This window comes from Bolinopsis microptera, chromosome 7 (genome assembly GCF_026151205.1).
Source record: "Bolinopsis microptera isolate Bmic1 chromosome 7, MBARI_Bmic_1.0, whole genome shotgun sequence".
Taxonomy (NCBI): Eukaryota; Metazoa; Ctenophora; class Tentaculata; order Lobata; family Bolinopsidae; genus Bolinopsis; species Bolinopsis microptera.
In genome coordinates this window covers 5,329,625-5,344,393 of record NC_087078.1, presented here as the reverse complement: position 1 = coordinate 5,344,393, position 14,769 = coordinate 5,329,625, and the positions used below count along the sequence as shown (strand labels likewise).

At 37.3% G+C, this 14,769-nt stretch overlaps 2 protein-coding genes across 2 annotated transcripts; one reads left to right on the top strand and one right to left on the bottom strand.

Annotated features, from left to right (window-relative positions):
* Nucleotides 1–1,263: 1,263 nt before the first annotated feature.
* Nucleotides 1,264–3,596, bottom strand: LOC134817791 (uncharacterized). Its single transcript, XM_063827117.1, has 4 exons — nucleotides 3,453–3,596; nucleotides 2,740–2,874; nucleotides 2,350–2,453; nucleotides 1,264–2,229 (listed from the first exon to the last, which is right to left on the bottom strand). The coding sequence occupies exons 1-4, from the start codon at nucleotides 3,487–3,489 to the stop codon at nucleotides 1,648–1,650; spliced, it is 858 nt and encodes a 285-aa protein (XP_063683187.1). The 5' UTR covers nucleotides 3,490–3,596; the 3' UTR covers nucleotides 1,264–1,647.
* Nucleotides 3,597–4,267: 671 nt separating this feature from the next.
* On the top strand, nucleotides 4,268–14,527 carry LOC134818185 (mucin-2-like). Its single transcript, XM_063827625.1, has 13 exons — nucleotides 4,268–4,284; nucleotides 5,170–5,292; nucleotides 5,421–7,207; nucleotides 7,523–7,669; nucleotides 7,830–8,021; nucleotides 8,705–8,760; nucleotides 8,970–9,102; nucleotides 9,277–9,408; nucleotides 9,748–9,859; nucleotides 12,431–12,539; nucleotides 12,793–13,022; nucleotides 13,330–13,417; nucleotides 14,169–14,527. The coding sequence occupies exons 1-13, from the start codon at nucleotides 4,268–4,270 to the stop codon at nucleotides 14,232–14,234; spliced, it is 3,192 nt and encodes a 1,063-aa protein (XP_063683695.1). The 3' UTR covers nucleotides 14,235–14,527.
* The last annotated feature ends 242 nt before the right edge of the window (nucleotides 14,528–14,769 follow it).

Below are 14,769 nucleotides of genomic sequence, written 5' to 3'. Positions count from 1 at the left end.
CACGAGATAAGAAATTTCAAAACATTTCGGTAATCTTAAAAAACCATTTTCTGATATCAAGCAACCAGCGGTTGAAAATTTCAGAACCATTCAGCATAATCAATAATAGTAATTGTAATTAGCTCCTACTCTACAAAAGTACTCTACAATCTTGATCTATAAAACGGAGTACGATTTACCTAGGGCACTAGTGCTTAGCCTACAATAACAATTGTGCAACAATCGCAATTCTGACCATTTCAGGAAACTTGAAAATGTGTTGAATGTTATGATAATGAACGGTAAGGAAGATGATTTGGTGGTGTCTATCTCCAACGACTACATCGAGATTTACTATCTGAAATTGAGAGATAATTCTAGGGATATATTGACCAAGGTATGGAATACGTTCAGGAATCTCAAATTGAACTTTTGAAAATAATAACTTGCTTAATTACAACTGAAAGCCTGCTTGTAGATTTTCAGTCGATGTTTAACTAAATGTTCTAGGCTTATCGGCGTAAAGATAACCATATTATCACTTATCTGAGAAAAATTAGTCTTTCGTAAATATTTCCGCCCTGACGATTGTAGACCAGATTCAGAGTTAAAAGTGGAACGCTCAAGAGTTAAATTATATTGTAAGGTCGTTATGAAAATGTAATCCTCACCATTACACAACCTTGACACTCATCTTCTGCGACAGTTTTTTGTTTATTGTGCTGGAAATTTGGCGAATTGTTCTGCTTAATTGCGGTGTTTTGTATTTCAAAATTTGCTGCATATATAAAAAATCTAGGTAGTTGCGGAATCGCACTATTTTCAAGATATTAGCGCACCTACATGTTTCCTCTATAACGCAATCCCTAACTGAAGCATATGCTAAAACCCCAACCCTAACGAGAAATTAGACCAACTTCCTTATATGGCCATGTTACGTGATTGGAAAAGTTTTTTCTCCGATTACTCACCAGGAAAGAAAAACCTCGAAGTCCGAGTGTACGGTTATTTAGAACTTCCACGATTGATTATTAAAATATAACTTTAGGGAATAAATCATCTATAATTTTTCTGTTGAATGAAGATTCTATCTAGGTTAACGGACAGTTTGAGAGGGTATCGTTAATTCTCAGTGATCTGATAACCGTGAAAATTGATGAAAAGATTCCTATGATACTTGACGAGAACACGAAGTTCAATACAGTAACTAGTGTTGAGTCCTTAATGGACGAAGCTGTTTCCATCTTTAAAACAACAATTTTACATAATCAAAGGTATTTATTGCGGTCAAAAAGTCTAAATTATTAGAAAATACAGTATTATGATATGAAAATAAAAGATTTCACTATCCACATTACACGATGATGTTTTAACAACATCTCATGCCGTTTTCAAACAGGTCGCTGTGTTGAAATATGTAATTTGTTCAGGTCGGAATGTCAATGCAATGCGGAGCACCCAGTGCCGCACAGAAGCAGTTGCTATACCTGGAACATGACGGACAGTGTTAGTATGAGTGTAACACCTCAAGTTATCAACATTAACCACTTGCTGGAACTACCCCAACCGTTTGATGTGAGTACTGTTGTTTGTGTGGTCTTCATTTTCTTATTTATTTGATCTGCTTCGCTTTCATCTTGGAAATGAAGCAACTTTAGTATGAACTGGTTATTTATCAAAAAGCTCCTGATTTGTGACTGTATCATAGGAGCAGTCCTGAGCTACCCTTCTTCTACCACAACACAGTGTGCTAATCACGTGATCTTTAAAGTTGTGACACACTGTTGTGTACAGAATAGGTCGCAAAACCACGAATATTGTGTAAAGGGTATTATCCAGCACTCCAGTCCAGGGGGGCACGCTGCCACCATACTGCCTCCACAAGTTTAGTGACATTGAGGGAGCTGTTGTTAGGATGAAGAGTATGGACAGTTCAACTATTAGTGTAGCCCTGGTGTCGAACCTGTTTGGACAACACACGCAACACAGGAACACGAGTATGGATAGGAGGAGGAGCAGGAAGAGGAGAGGGATCCCGAACATGGTGATCAGAACGATCACTTTAAACCGGGTAGAGTCGTCCACTTCACACCCGATATTCCAGGGCTGGAACCAGTAGTCCTGGTTCTTGATGGCGAGCAGGAGGCTGGAGAGGGCGGCTGCTGCCCAGAGTACCAGTACTAGGAGTCTACCTCGTCCAACTGTACTTCGGGAGCAAACAAACTCCTCCGATCTACCTACCTTACACACCTGAACACAGAAACTTGTTAACATTGTCACCTCTATTTTATTGAGGAAGAATTTATACAGTTAAAATCCAGCTAGGTTTAGAGTGTTTATCAACTATATGCCAAGTGTGTTGTGACTAACCTGTAGGAGAATTATAAATAGCAGGAAGTAGAGGGAAGCTGTGACTGGAGCGTACTTTAGAATTGAGTTTAGAAAACACAGCTTATCTCCAAATACCCATCTTCCTGAAATAAGCCAGATCAAGAAATATCAATTAAAATTCTGCAAACAAACCAATCTAAATGTAGCGTTTTGTTGATAATATAGAGGGTGGACAGAGAATAAACCAATAAAACATTATCGTAATCATTAATTAGTAATCACTGATCAGTGAGAAGTATATAGTGACCAGTGACCACTATGTATACACTCCGAGATATAAATAGTGACCACTATGTATACACTCCGAGATGTAAACAATATAGCCAGCACTTGCGTTTTCGCTCGCCGCGGATGGATATAAAAACCTACCTACAATGGTGGTGGTTGCCATGGGAAATATGCGTATCATCTGAAATATTATGTCAGATACTGCTAGATGATGAATACAGTGCAGTGATACAGGATCCATCCGGAGGAAGACTTGGCGACATTTCTTTAGGTAGTCTGAGGGGGGTCAGAGAAAATTGGAATCTCGACTTGTTAGCTTTTTTGATTTTGTGATATTATTTGTTGTTAAGGAAGGTTTGTACAGAATTTTGGAATATCGTTGATTGGATTAGCAAATACAAATTAAAATATGGCGCGGTATATTTATCCACAGAAAGCACAAAAGCCCCGAATTTAAATTGCTCGCAATGCAGTAACTTCTTTCAAACTTCATGAATCGAGATCAAATCTTCTACGATGTTTTTAGAATCAATATATTTACTTATTATAATCGCTTTGAATAGTTTTCAAAGGGGATAACAAACTCAAAAACGCTGTCTGTCTTATGTCTCCGTGAAAATCACAATAGCATGAGTACTGAGTAGCTTTGGTCGAGGTACCTCAAGACTTAGCTTTAAACGAACCTAGTTCAATTTCGGTCGAAACACGTCAACTTAGTGCATAATCAATCAAGTAGAAGGACTATTTCATGATCATAGTCATACGTGTCAAATTGGGCGTGCTTTCTGTGGAGATATAGTGCCCTCCTTAAAGGATTGTAAACTTAGTAAGTCAAATCTGCTGAATAAAATTACCTGTAATCATGACGTTTGAGAAGAAACAGAAAATCATCGCCCCTACTAAATATACTGACAAAAAGAAACGTAGTTGCCATGGTAACAGATCAGCCGGATCTATTCCAAGGGTGGAATTGTTATTCTGATCCAGTAAAGATTCATTCATCTGCGTTTTAAAGTTTTTTTTAACTGGAGTTGAAATTGTAACCAATACCATAATTAAGAAAAGACTTAAAATCCCCTATTTCCTCATTTTTAAACGATATTTTTTACAATTAATACGGTCAAGAATGGATTTTAAACACAAAACAACTAAACGATCACTACATGCTGCTAAAATACCTAAACAAATAGTGATGTATCACTATCTGCAGACTATTACTGAGAAGGAAGTTCATTCTGTCATGATGTAAAAATATGTGTTGGCACTGTTTCAAAATACAAGTCTTCCGTGCCTCAGATATTACTGATAAAACACTTGGCACAGTTAGCGCACACTTAAGGGGATCGCTTAAGGCAAAGAAACTTAAGGGTCTTTAAGTAGTAACATATTAACCATTACGATCTGGCATATTATGTAAAAATCACAAGATGTAAGTAAAAACCACACCTAAAACAGAAACTTCACGTACAAAGCAGAAAAACGTCTGTCTGTCATATTATTTTACTGGTATTTTATCTTAATCATGTGAAATCTGATATTACATTTGAATAGCCATGATTTAAGTGTTGTTGAGATACTGCCACGCGCAGATACGCCTCACGTGTTTTGGAAGTTGACTGCACACCAAATTAGATTATCTGAGCTAAGCAGTAGCCCATGAATCTTACTTATGGATAAGATTCACGGGTAAATCATATTTCTTATCGAAAAACGGGTAGAACTGATAGGTCCATTCTAGATATTGATTAAACCAATAATATGATATAAAGAACCCAGTTTTTAAGCTGTTATATAAATATGTAGTATAACCTTTGTATTATTGGGTGGGGGAGAGGGGCTGACACGTCCGCCAATGACCGGTTATCTCATAAATGATAAAATCCAAAAACAAACACGGACATAGGCGGACATATGCGGACATGCCCCCCCCCCCCCTCCCCCTTATTCATAACCATCACTATTACATTTTGATATTACCATTACGGTTAACAGTTAGCATTGTAAATTATATGCTTATATGTTAACAGCTAACCTTACATCCTAGGTGTCCGCGGTATTTTACACGACGAACAAGGGCCCAGGATATGTTGATCAAATCTTTGTAAACGGGCTGATAGATTCTAACACAACTTCCTTAAGGTTTGTTATCTTCCTCTTTTGACCTATGAACTCATCGAATAATGTTTTGTTTTCACTTGTATATGTTGTTTGAAATATTCTTAGTCCTAATAGTGGGAATATATTAGTTTGATGCTTTAGATATGTTAGGTCACGTGCTTCTTTGTCTCAAAGTTAAAACTACAACAGTCTCTAACAGTCTCTAACAGTCTCTAACAGTCTCTAACAGTCTCTAACAGTCTCTAACAGTCTATAACAGTCTCTAACAGTCTCTAACAGTCTCTAACAGTCTCTAACAGTCTCTAACAGTCGCTGACAGTCTCTAACAGTCTCTAACAGTCTCTAACAGTCTCTAACAGTCTCTAACAGTCTCTAACAGTCTCTAACAGTCTCTAACAGTCTCTAACAGTCTCTAACAGTCTCTAACAGTCTCTAACAGTATCTACTCTTCAGGTCTGACCAGTACTATTACCCCTTATCTCGAGTGTCAGTGAAGTTGCAAAGAGGTCACGTGTTTCAAATTGAGATCATCGGAGCTCAGTCCTCTACATTGAGTGACGTGAAACTTTTAGCCAGGTTACTAATTTGTTGTTTACTGTAACCATGTATCGCAATTGATAGAAGTAAAATACTCCTTTATGAAATGTTTAGGTGTCGTTGAACCTTCTCTTTCCAAATAACTAATATCCTGTTATTCCAAATAGTGCCCCAACTGAAGATGGAAATGAAACCTCCGGGAAAGTAACAATCCCTCCAACTAAGGATGGAAATGAAACCTCCGGGAAAGTAACAATCCCTCCAACTAAGGATGGAAATGAAACCTCCGGGAAAGTAACAATCCCTCCAACTAAGGATGGAAATGAAACCTCCGGAAAAGTAACAAACTCTCCAACTAAGGATGGAAATGAAACCTCCGGAAAAGTTACAGACTTGCCAACTAAGGATGGAAATGAAACCTCCGGAAAAGTTACAGACCCTTCAACCAAGGATGGAAATGAAACCTCCGGAAAAGTAACAAACTCTCCAACTAAGGATGGAAATGAAACCTCCGGAAAAGTAACAAACTCTCCAACTAAGGATGGAAATGAAACCCCCGGAAAAGTTACAGACTTTCCAACTAAGGATGGAAATGAAACCTCCGGAAAAGTTACAGACTTTCCAATTAAGGATGGAAATGAAACCTCCGGAAAAGTTACATTCCCTTCTACTAAGGATGGAAATGAAACCTCCAGAAAAGTCACAGTGCCTTCTACTAAAAATGGAAATGAAACCTCCAGAAAAGTCACAGTTCCTTCTACTAAAGATGGAAATGAAACCTCCGGAAAAGTTACAGTGCCTTCTACTAAAGATGGAAATGAAACCTCCGGAAAAGTTACAGTCCCTTCTACTAAAGATGGAAATGAAACCTCCGGGAATGTAACAGTCCCTTCTACTAAAGATGGAAATAAAACCTCCGGGAATGTAACAGTCCCTTCTACTAAAGATGGAAATGAAACCTCCGGAAAAGTTACAGTCCCTTCTACTAAAGATGGAAATGAAACCTCCGGAAAAGTTACAGACTCTCCAACTAAAGATGGAAATGAAACCTCCGGAAAAGTTACAGTCCCTTCTACTAAAGATATAAATGAAACCTCCAGAAAAGTTACAGTCCCTTCTACTAAAGATGGAAATGAAACCTCCGGAAAAGTTACAGACTCTCCAACTAAAGATGGAAATGAAACCTCTGGGAAAGTCATAGACCGTTCAACTAAAAACGGAAATGAAACCTCCGGAAAAGTTACAGTGCCTTCTACTAAGGATGGAAATGAAACCTCCGGAAACGTTACAGTGCCTTCTACTAAAGATGGAAATGAAACCTCCGGAAAAGTTACAGACTCTCCAACTAAAGATGGAAATGAAACCTCTAGGAAAGTCATAGACCGTTCAACTAAAAACGGAAATGAAACTTCCGGAAAAGTTACAGTTCCTTCTACTAAAGATGGAGACGAAACCTCCGGAAAAGCCACAGTGCCTTCTACTAAAGACGGAAATGAAACCTCCGGAAAAGTTACAGTCCCTTCTACTAAAGATGGAAATGAAACCTCCGGAAAAGTTACAGACTCTCCAACTAAAGATGGAAATGAAACTTCCGGAAAAGTTACAGTGCCTTCTACTAAATATGGAAATGAAACCTCCGGAAAAGTAACAGAGTCTCCAACTAAAAATGGAAATGAAACCTCCGGAAAGGTTACAGTCCCTTCTACTCAATATGGAAATGAAACCTCCGGAAAAGTAACAGAGTCTCCAACTAAAAACGGAAATGAAACTTCCGGAAAAGTTACAGTGCCTTCTACTAAAGATGGAAATGAAACCTCCGGAAACGTTACAGACCCTTCAACCAAGGATGGAAATGAAACCTCCGGAAAAGTAACAGTCCCAGTTACAGAAGGTAGCAACTCAAACAATTCTGTTACAGAAGCGTCTACTTCAGATCGAGTCACATTTTATCAAGGTATGTAACTGAAAATCTTTATAGTAAATTAAACCGATGCAGCAATCGGACAGTGACAAACTATAATAATTTCGTGTGGTATCCAACAGCACCGAGTTTCGTTACCCCATCAAACTACAATAGTTCGCAATAGCTGATCGTTACATTGATATTGTGGTCCCTAAAATGCAGTCAACCATAAGTCATAACACATTCTACAAAACAAGAACAGCAATTTAGAAATTATCAATTTACGGTTGCCTCTTTAAATAAAAATATATCGCCGACTTGCCGAATATTTCCGACTAGCGACTTATTGGATCTCAATACCTACAGGTATGAAGGGTTTTACAGTCGACTCCTACGAAGAGGGAGATGTCTACACCCGGTTACTAGACACCAACCTCACACTCCTCATCCGAGTAAAGAATACTGGACTCGTCAGATCAAAGCGTGATCTGGAGAATACCATACATGAAATTAGTAAGCTAATCATCAACCTTTTAATCTGCTATTAAAATCTGATGCCCTACACACTAGAGTTTGTGGTTATAATGTACTCCAACACAGATATCAGATAATAGTTCCCAGGAACCCTGTTCCGGACAATATTCCAACACAGATATCAGATAATAGTCCTCAGGAACCCTGTTCCGGACATACTGCGAGTTAAACAACTGCACTGAAATGAGTAAAGTAGATGTGTTAAGTTTCCGGCAGTTAGACGAACAGACGATTGAGCACACGGACACGTTACAGAGCTACTCAGCTTACATGTACACCTTTGTTGCTGACGATGTGAAACTTACTAAAAAGATAGTTACACCCCATCGAGGTAATAACTTCATTTCGAACTGACAGCTTCACTGATTAATTGTCTTTTTTGATTTACACGAGAATCTTTATCTTATTACTAGCCCAAAGAAGGGGGGTGCTGGGTGGTAGGTGTCAGTGTTACATGCCGCCTCGACCAATCGCCGCCACTACAGAAGATTTTCCAACCACGCCGCCGACGGTTAGAAACAGTGAATATGGCGTAAATGAGTAAATGGCGTACATGCGCAGAATTTTGTTTTTGCCATGTTATTTTTGAATTTTATCGACTAGACCCTCAAATGGGCTGCCAGACCATAAAAGCATAAAGAACCTGCGAATCTAACCAATATTTACTTCATCATATCATAAGTAACTAACCTGATAGTAGCTCAGAGATCTAAAAACCAATTAATACGGATATTGCTTTGATTATTGTTTGTGCATTACTTAAAGTACGGTTGGAACACGTACATTTGTGTAAGACTACTGCCCCTGAATTCCTCAAGTCTCCTCCGATCTGCTATTATTATAACTAGACTCCTATTCATTTTAAAATCACGTTACTTCACGCCTATACGCCGCCGCCGAAACATTTTATCCCGCCGCCGCCGTTTTGGATAAAATCGGCGGCGTAAAAAATTGGTAGGCGTCTTATAACATATGTCGGAACACCAGTGTCATAATTCTGTTTACTCTCTTCAGAGCCTGAGGTGGTAGAGCAAGTGAAGACGGAGGTGATATCAGAACACCAGGTTCAGGTAAACTAACAGTGTTCACTCTAAAGTCTAAACCTTGTATAGTTATTAGTTATACGTATTTTATATCTGAAATGGTAATTGCTATCCGATATAATGTCATCAATCATCATGCTATCTCAATCAATAATTTGGTATACAATACTCCTTTATAAAGGAGTATTGTATACCAAATTATTGAATAATAATATAAATAATAATACCACATCCAGGTTAACTGGAGGGGAGTGTTCAGACCCAACAGCAGAGTTTTAGCACCAGGCTGTTTCACTGTAACTGTCACTGCTGGAAACGTCACCACTAAGATAAAAACTGATTTTATGAGCCTCATGATTGTGGACAAAGGTAAGTTAAACTTACGAGAAAACAAATTTACAGTACGGTTCATTTCGTCATGTAAATAAATGTAATTTTTAAAAAGCACGCGTAATGTGGTGACGTGGCTCCCTTGAAGAAGGAGCTTTTCTGCTTCATCACTTTCTCTATCGAGCTTTAAAATGAAATCTTTAATAATTGCAGAAGATAATTTAGAATCTAGTGGAATAGCTAGCCAGATGCCGAACATGAGGATTCCTAGTAAGATAAACAGCACTAACATAGTGGTGGAGATCACTCTAAAAACTGAAATGGGAGATGTAACTGCTACCTCCAGTAAGTTTCAGCATTTAACAAAACTTTTTATCGTAATTTCATAATCAACCTATTAAATATTCAGTAATTTTTCAATCATCTACATTTCAGCACGCCTTATCGTCTGGGGTATATATGTCTTGAACCTAACCCTCTAACAAAGTTATCAACCATGTGACCTATTGCGTGACCCATTGCGTGACCCACGTGACCCATAAACAGTGTGTATTACGTGACCCATAAACAGTGTTTATTAGGGGACACATAAACAATGTTTATTATGTGACCCATAAACAGAGAAATCAGTTTTAGAGGTAATCATGATTACCTCTCACAGTTAACACTGATTTATCTGTTCAGGTTTACCAGCAGCTCAACAGAAAATAGCTCACTCAGTCCTTGTGCTCTCAATTGTGTTTGGAGTTTTGGGAGCACTCTTCCTCATTCTCATATCCGTTTACGTCATCTACAGGTACACTTAGTGTTAAAATAAAATCACATAGAGTCCACATGACTGGAACCATCTAAAATACAATTTAGATTTTATCCTCATTTAGCTACCTTACGAGACATATTTATGTTCGACATAACTCCGGTGACCTAAATGATTTGGGAACGAAAATATGGTGATTTTTTCCGACAAATTTCATTCCCCAAATTAAATCACGGTATTTGGGGATATTTTAATTTCCTTATTTTACAAAATTGAAACCCAATATTTGAGAGAATTAAATAAAAAGATCTTCTCTGATCAACTGTTTCATCTTGTAAATAATTACTCCGGAGCCCTTGAAAGTTAGCCTCAACTTAACTTATCATCCAGACGGTATAGGAGACCGACGGAGTTTGTTATCTTCCACTACTCCCGAAATTTCACCGCCCTGCGGCCCTGGCCAATATAGTAGTGACCGAGCTTGCTTACTTTTAATGGAACGTGTCCAAAATCATTTTTTAAGCAATTCATGATCGAATACTAGTGTTCATTTGTTTGATGAATCATATTTATAACTCACTATATTGATAGTAAATCGATATAAAAGTCATAATTAAGAAAAATTGGTGAAAAATAATTCGGGGAGAACAATGACGGTGACCTAAAATCACAATGCTGGCAAGCATTATACCGTCGCCCTTATATTCACAATACTATTTACCCCCTATACTATTATATCCCCTTTATTGATTTCCAGGCATTAAGACTCATCGAAAGTAGATCAGCAGGTACATTTAAGTTCAAAACATTCTAATTCAATGTTAAAGATGACAGGAATAAGAAATAGTTATATGGAGGTTTTTAAGAAATTTGCGCAAAATACGCGCCAGCATGTTATACGAAATTAGGTAAAAAACCCAAAATCGCCATATTCAGGTGCCTTAAAAACCATGTTAAAATTGAGTTAGAGATCTGAAACTTTGCAGGGCGTCTAGACCTTGTCCAAATCGACTGTAAAAAAAATTTCATGTTTCAGGAGTATCGTGAAGTGGGTTTTCTGGAACCCCTGTTTTACAACAGATTGTCGTGAAGATATATAATATAGACGCTTTTTGCAGTCAATTGTAGCCTACATTTAAGTGTCCGTAGATTCGAAAGTATAAACGATACAGTCATCTCGAACCACAGGTTTTAAAGATAATCGTTTAAGCTTTAGTTTACATTGTATTAAAAAATAATTTAACGTCATCATCATCACTTGATGACGTCATCAAATTAAGTGTTTTAAAAACTTGATTTTTGACAAAGTAACAACTTTTCAAATCGATTTTACGCTATTAAGGAGTAATTTTATTCAAAATCTGAGGACATTTTCATCTTAGATAATTGTTCAAGCATTCCGAAAATCTACCGGAATAGTTTCCTACCTTGCTCCTTCATAAAGATATTTGCTATTGAAGTTAGTGCTTTTTTGAAGAATAATTTTATAAAAACACAAAAGTTGTAAATTAGTATTCTCTGGTGTTGGGTCATCCCTTGAGTTGTGGAGCTCAATTTTGCTTCTTAAAGGTGTAAATTGTGTTATAGGCTAGTTTTAAAGTTAAAAATCGAAAAGTTGCACACGTGGGGACACGCCCAAATTTATTTAAAATAGCTAAAATCACTAAAAATTTTGATTTTCACGATTTTTATCAACTTTGGAGTCCCGTTGTGATCCAAGTTCTTTTTGAAATCTTCTGAAACTTTGCATGCTTATCAAACTATATATTAAATACCACTATGCAAAAATTTACGGTGATTCAATATTGTATGCGCACGCAACGTCCGCTCAAAGTTTGCACGTGCGAAAGGTGAGAATTTTGCTCATTCGTGATTTCGAATATATTCTGCTTTCCACGATATTTAAATGGCATTATATATGAATTTAATGCCAACTTGAATGAGTAAAAAGTGCCATATTCAGTCGGTTATCGACAGATATACCTAACTAAACACAAGGAAACGTTTTCAAAGGCAGAATTTCGAAATCGTCGGAATTACCTCCTTGTTAATGAAGTTTCGATTGTGTAAATTATCCTGACATTATAATCAAAAAGAGATGATATTTGACCAAAACCCATAATCATGGGTAGAGTGTACCGCTGCCAGTGTCTCTCTTTTCCAAACAAAAGGAAATGATATTAATTTGAGGAACCGTCCGCTAATGCAAAGTGATACCGAGAATGAAATCGGTCGCTCGCTTTTCCCATTTAATAAGCTTTATTACAATTCGTAAGCCGTAAATGAAGGGGAAAAGCGAGCGACCGATTTCATTCTCGGTATCAATTTGCATTAGCGGACGGTTCCTCAAATTAATATCATTTCCTTTTGTTTGGAAAAGAGAGACACTGGCAGCGGTACACTCTAGGTACCCATGATTATGGGTTTTGGTCAAATTTAGTAGTCCGAAAATATGGTATTTTTTTCCGAAAAACCACCGACTTTCGTACCATTTAAATATGTCTCGTAAGGTAATCATGGTCTTGGCACTATGATTCTCAAATTTGTTTGCCCGCATTCATTTTTATATGCTCTACTCATCATGATGATCTGGAATTGATCATTCTACAGGGTGCGTCGTAATGCAGCCCACTCTTACCACTTTAACCCGAATACGATGCGACAAGAATACAGACCTAGTGAGGCTGAGCGGAGCAAGCTTACTCTTAATACTAACCAGGTTTGTAGGTTTGTGGGTCTGTAGGTTTGTAGGTTTGTAGGTTTGTAGGTTTGTAGGTTTGTAGGTTTGTAGGTTTGTAGGTTTGTAGGTTTGTAGGTTTGTAGGTTTGTAGGTTTGTAGGTTTGTAGGTTTGTGGGTTTTTGGGTTTGAAGAAAAATTCCGCCATATTTTTCCCGGTCATTAATTTTCCCAGTCATAAATTAACCCGCTATAATATTCCCGAGTAAGGTATACATTATACAATATATTTCAGTCCCAGTCCACAATACACCACAACCGGATGTGCCCACCACCATCTGACCCAAAAGAGGATCACGGTAACGCAGTGTTCCAAGTGAAGCGAGTAGACGCTACAGAGAACCTGCTGGCGGATTGCCACATAGTCCCGAGTCCTGCGACCCCGGCCCCACCCACTCAACCTACTAGCACTGTCACTCGCATGACCCCGGCACTCGCCAACGTCCTGAAATTTGAGAGAACGCGGTAAGCGGACCCAATCCCCACCGCTACCATCATAACCGGTAGGGATACAGTCTGCCAAACAGACTGAATCCTTATTAAGTTGACATAATTGCAATAGAGGCTGCAGATAAACACAAACATGATCATGATTATTAAATAAAATTGTCAGGTAGAAAATACCGCACCAATCATACATTTCGGTCCAGTAAAAAATCTTTTTGAATAATCTTAGCAGCTTATCGCCTGATACAAAATCTTTCATTGTATTAGAAATGCAATTTTTCTGGAAGGGGTAAAACGAATCCCTACTGGCATGATTATCTTTCAGAAGTGATCGTTATAGTTTAGCGTTAGGGGTCCGATCTGACCTTCAAAGAACCCCCAGTGAAAGTAGTGGGAGCGTCACGCACTGTCAGGTGAGAAAACATTATGATTATCAAGTTATATACTGATTTATATACTGATCCTAAGTTATACTGCTCCTATATATATACTGATCCTAAGTTATACTGCTCCTATATATATAATTACTGATTATATACTGATCCTAAGTTTTACTGCTCCTATATATATACTGATTATACACTGCTCCTAGTTTCATTGCGTCCTAATATATATACTGATTATATACTGATCCTAAGTTATAATACTGCTTCTATATATATTACTGATTATATACTGAATACTGATCCTAAGTTATACTGATCCTAAGTTATAATACTGCTCCTGTACAATAAGTACATATACTGATTATATAATGATCCTAAGTTATGAAACTGCTCTTATATGTATACTGATTATATATTGATCCTAAGTTATACTGAACCTAAGTAATACTGCTCTAAGTTATACTGCTCTAAGTTATACTGCTCTAAGTTATACTGCTCTAAGTTATACTGCTCTATAAGTTATACTGCTCTATAAGTTATACTGCTCTAAGTTATACTCATGCTCTAAGTTATACTGCTCTGGAATTTTCGGATTGAAAAATTGGTCGGGGTGTATACTGGTGCAAAATCACATTTTTTTTGTTAAGCATGTTTGATGTTGAAACATTGGATGATTATAAACATTTTGATAGAGTAGTGTTGATAAAAATTGTCTATTATTAAGGCAACAAACTTCTTATCTATCCTGAAACCAACTCGTATATGTTATCTATTTCAGACAGATATAAGAGATAAGGCTGTCACGCTGACAAGTCAAGATGGTACTTCTCAGACCTACCTTTAGCAAAGTTATAGTTGACACTTTAGTTAGTTAGTTTAGTTTAGTTAGTTATTATATTAGTCGGCTATAGTTCCTTAGTTAACCTTTACGTGTTTATAGCTAGTTTATATGTAGTTTGTTGCCCTTTTGAATGTTGATGTAATTATTTCTCATTATTTTGTATTTTTGTTTTGGTATTTTTGGGTCGACTTCGAATTTTATAATGTTCATATAATTTGTGGAGATTGGATTTTTTGTATAACCATTATGTATTGTAAAATTTATGTGCTTAGAATTCTAACTTAATGATTCAATTTCGTGTCTATTTTCCCTGCAGATTTACCGATCTTTTTGCCATTTTGTAGATAAATCTTTGCAAACGTTCTTCGTACACTTACCGCGGTCGAATGGTACCATGGACGCTAGGGGCCCTAACTTTAATTTTAATGTCTGTTTAAATAAAGTCTGTCCGTTTTGCGATACGGACAAGGTAGTCATTATTGCACACATTAATTGTGGGAAATTCTGCTTTTTAGTGTCACCTGATAATTATCTCAGG

Excerpts from the sequence above, each read along its gene's own strand:
- LOC134817791 (XM_063827117.1), bottom strand. The coding sequence starts at position 3,489 with ATGATTTTCTGTTTCTTCTCAAACGTCATGATTACAG. Across the intron at positions 2,875-3,452 it reads CTCAAACGTCATGATTACAG|ACTACCTAAAGAAATGTCGC; the intron begins GTAATTTTATTC and ends GACCCCCCTCAG. Across the intron at positions 2,230-2,349 it reads TATTTATAATTCTCCTACAG|GTGTGTAAGGTAGGTAGATC; the intron begins GTTAGTCACAAC and ends TTCTGTGTTCAG.
- LOC134818185 (XM_063827625.1), top strand. Across the intron at positions 9,860-12,430 it reads TCCGTTTACGTCATCTACAG|GGTGCGTCGTAATGCAGCCC; the intron begins GTACACTTAGTG and ends ATCATTCTACAG. Across the intron at positions 13,023-13,329 it reads CTGAAATTTGAGAGAACGCG|AAGTGATCGTTATAGTTTAG; the intron begins GTAAGCGGACCC and ends ATTATCTTTCAG.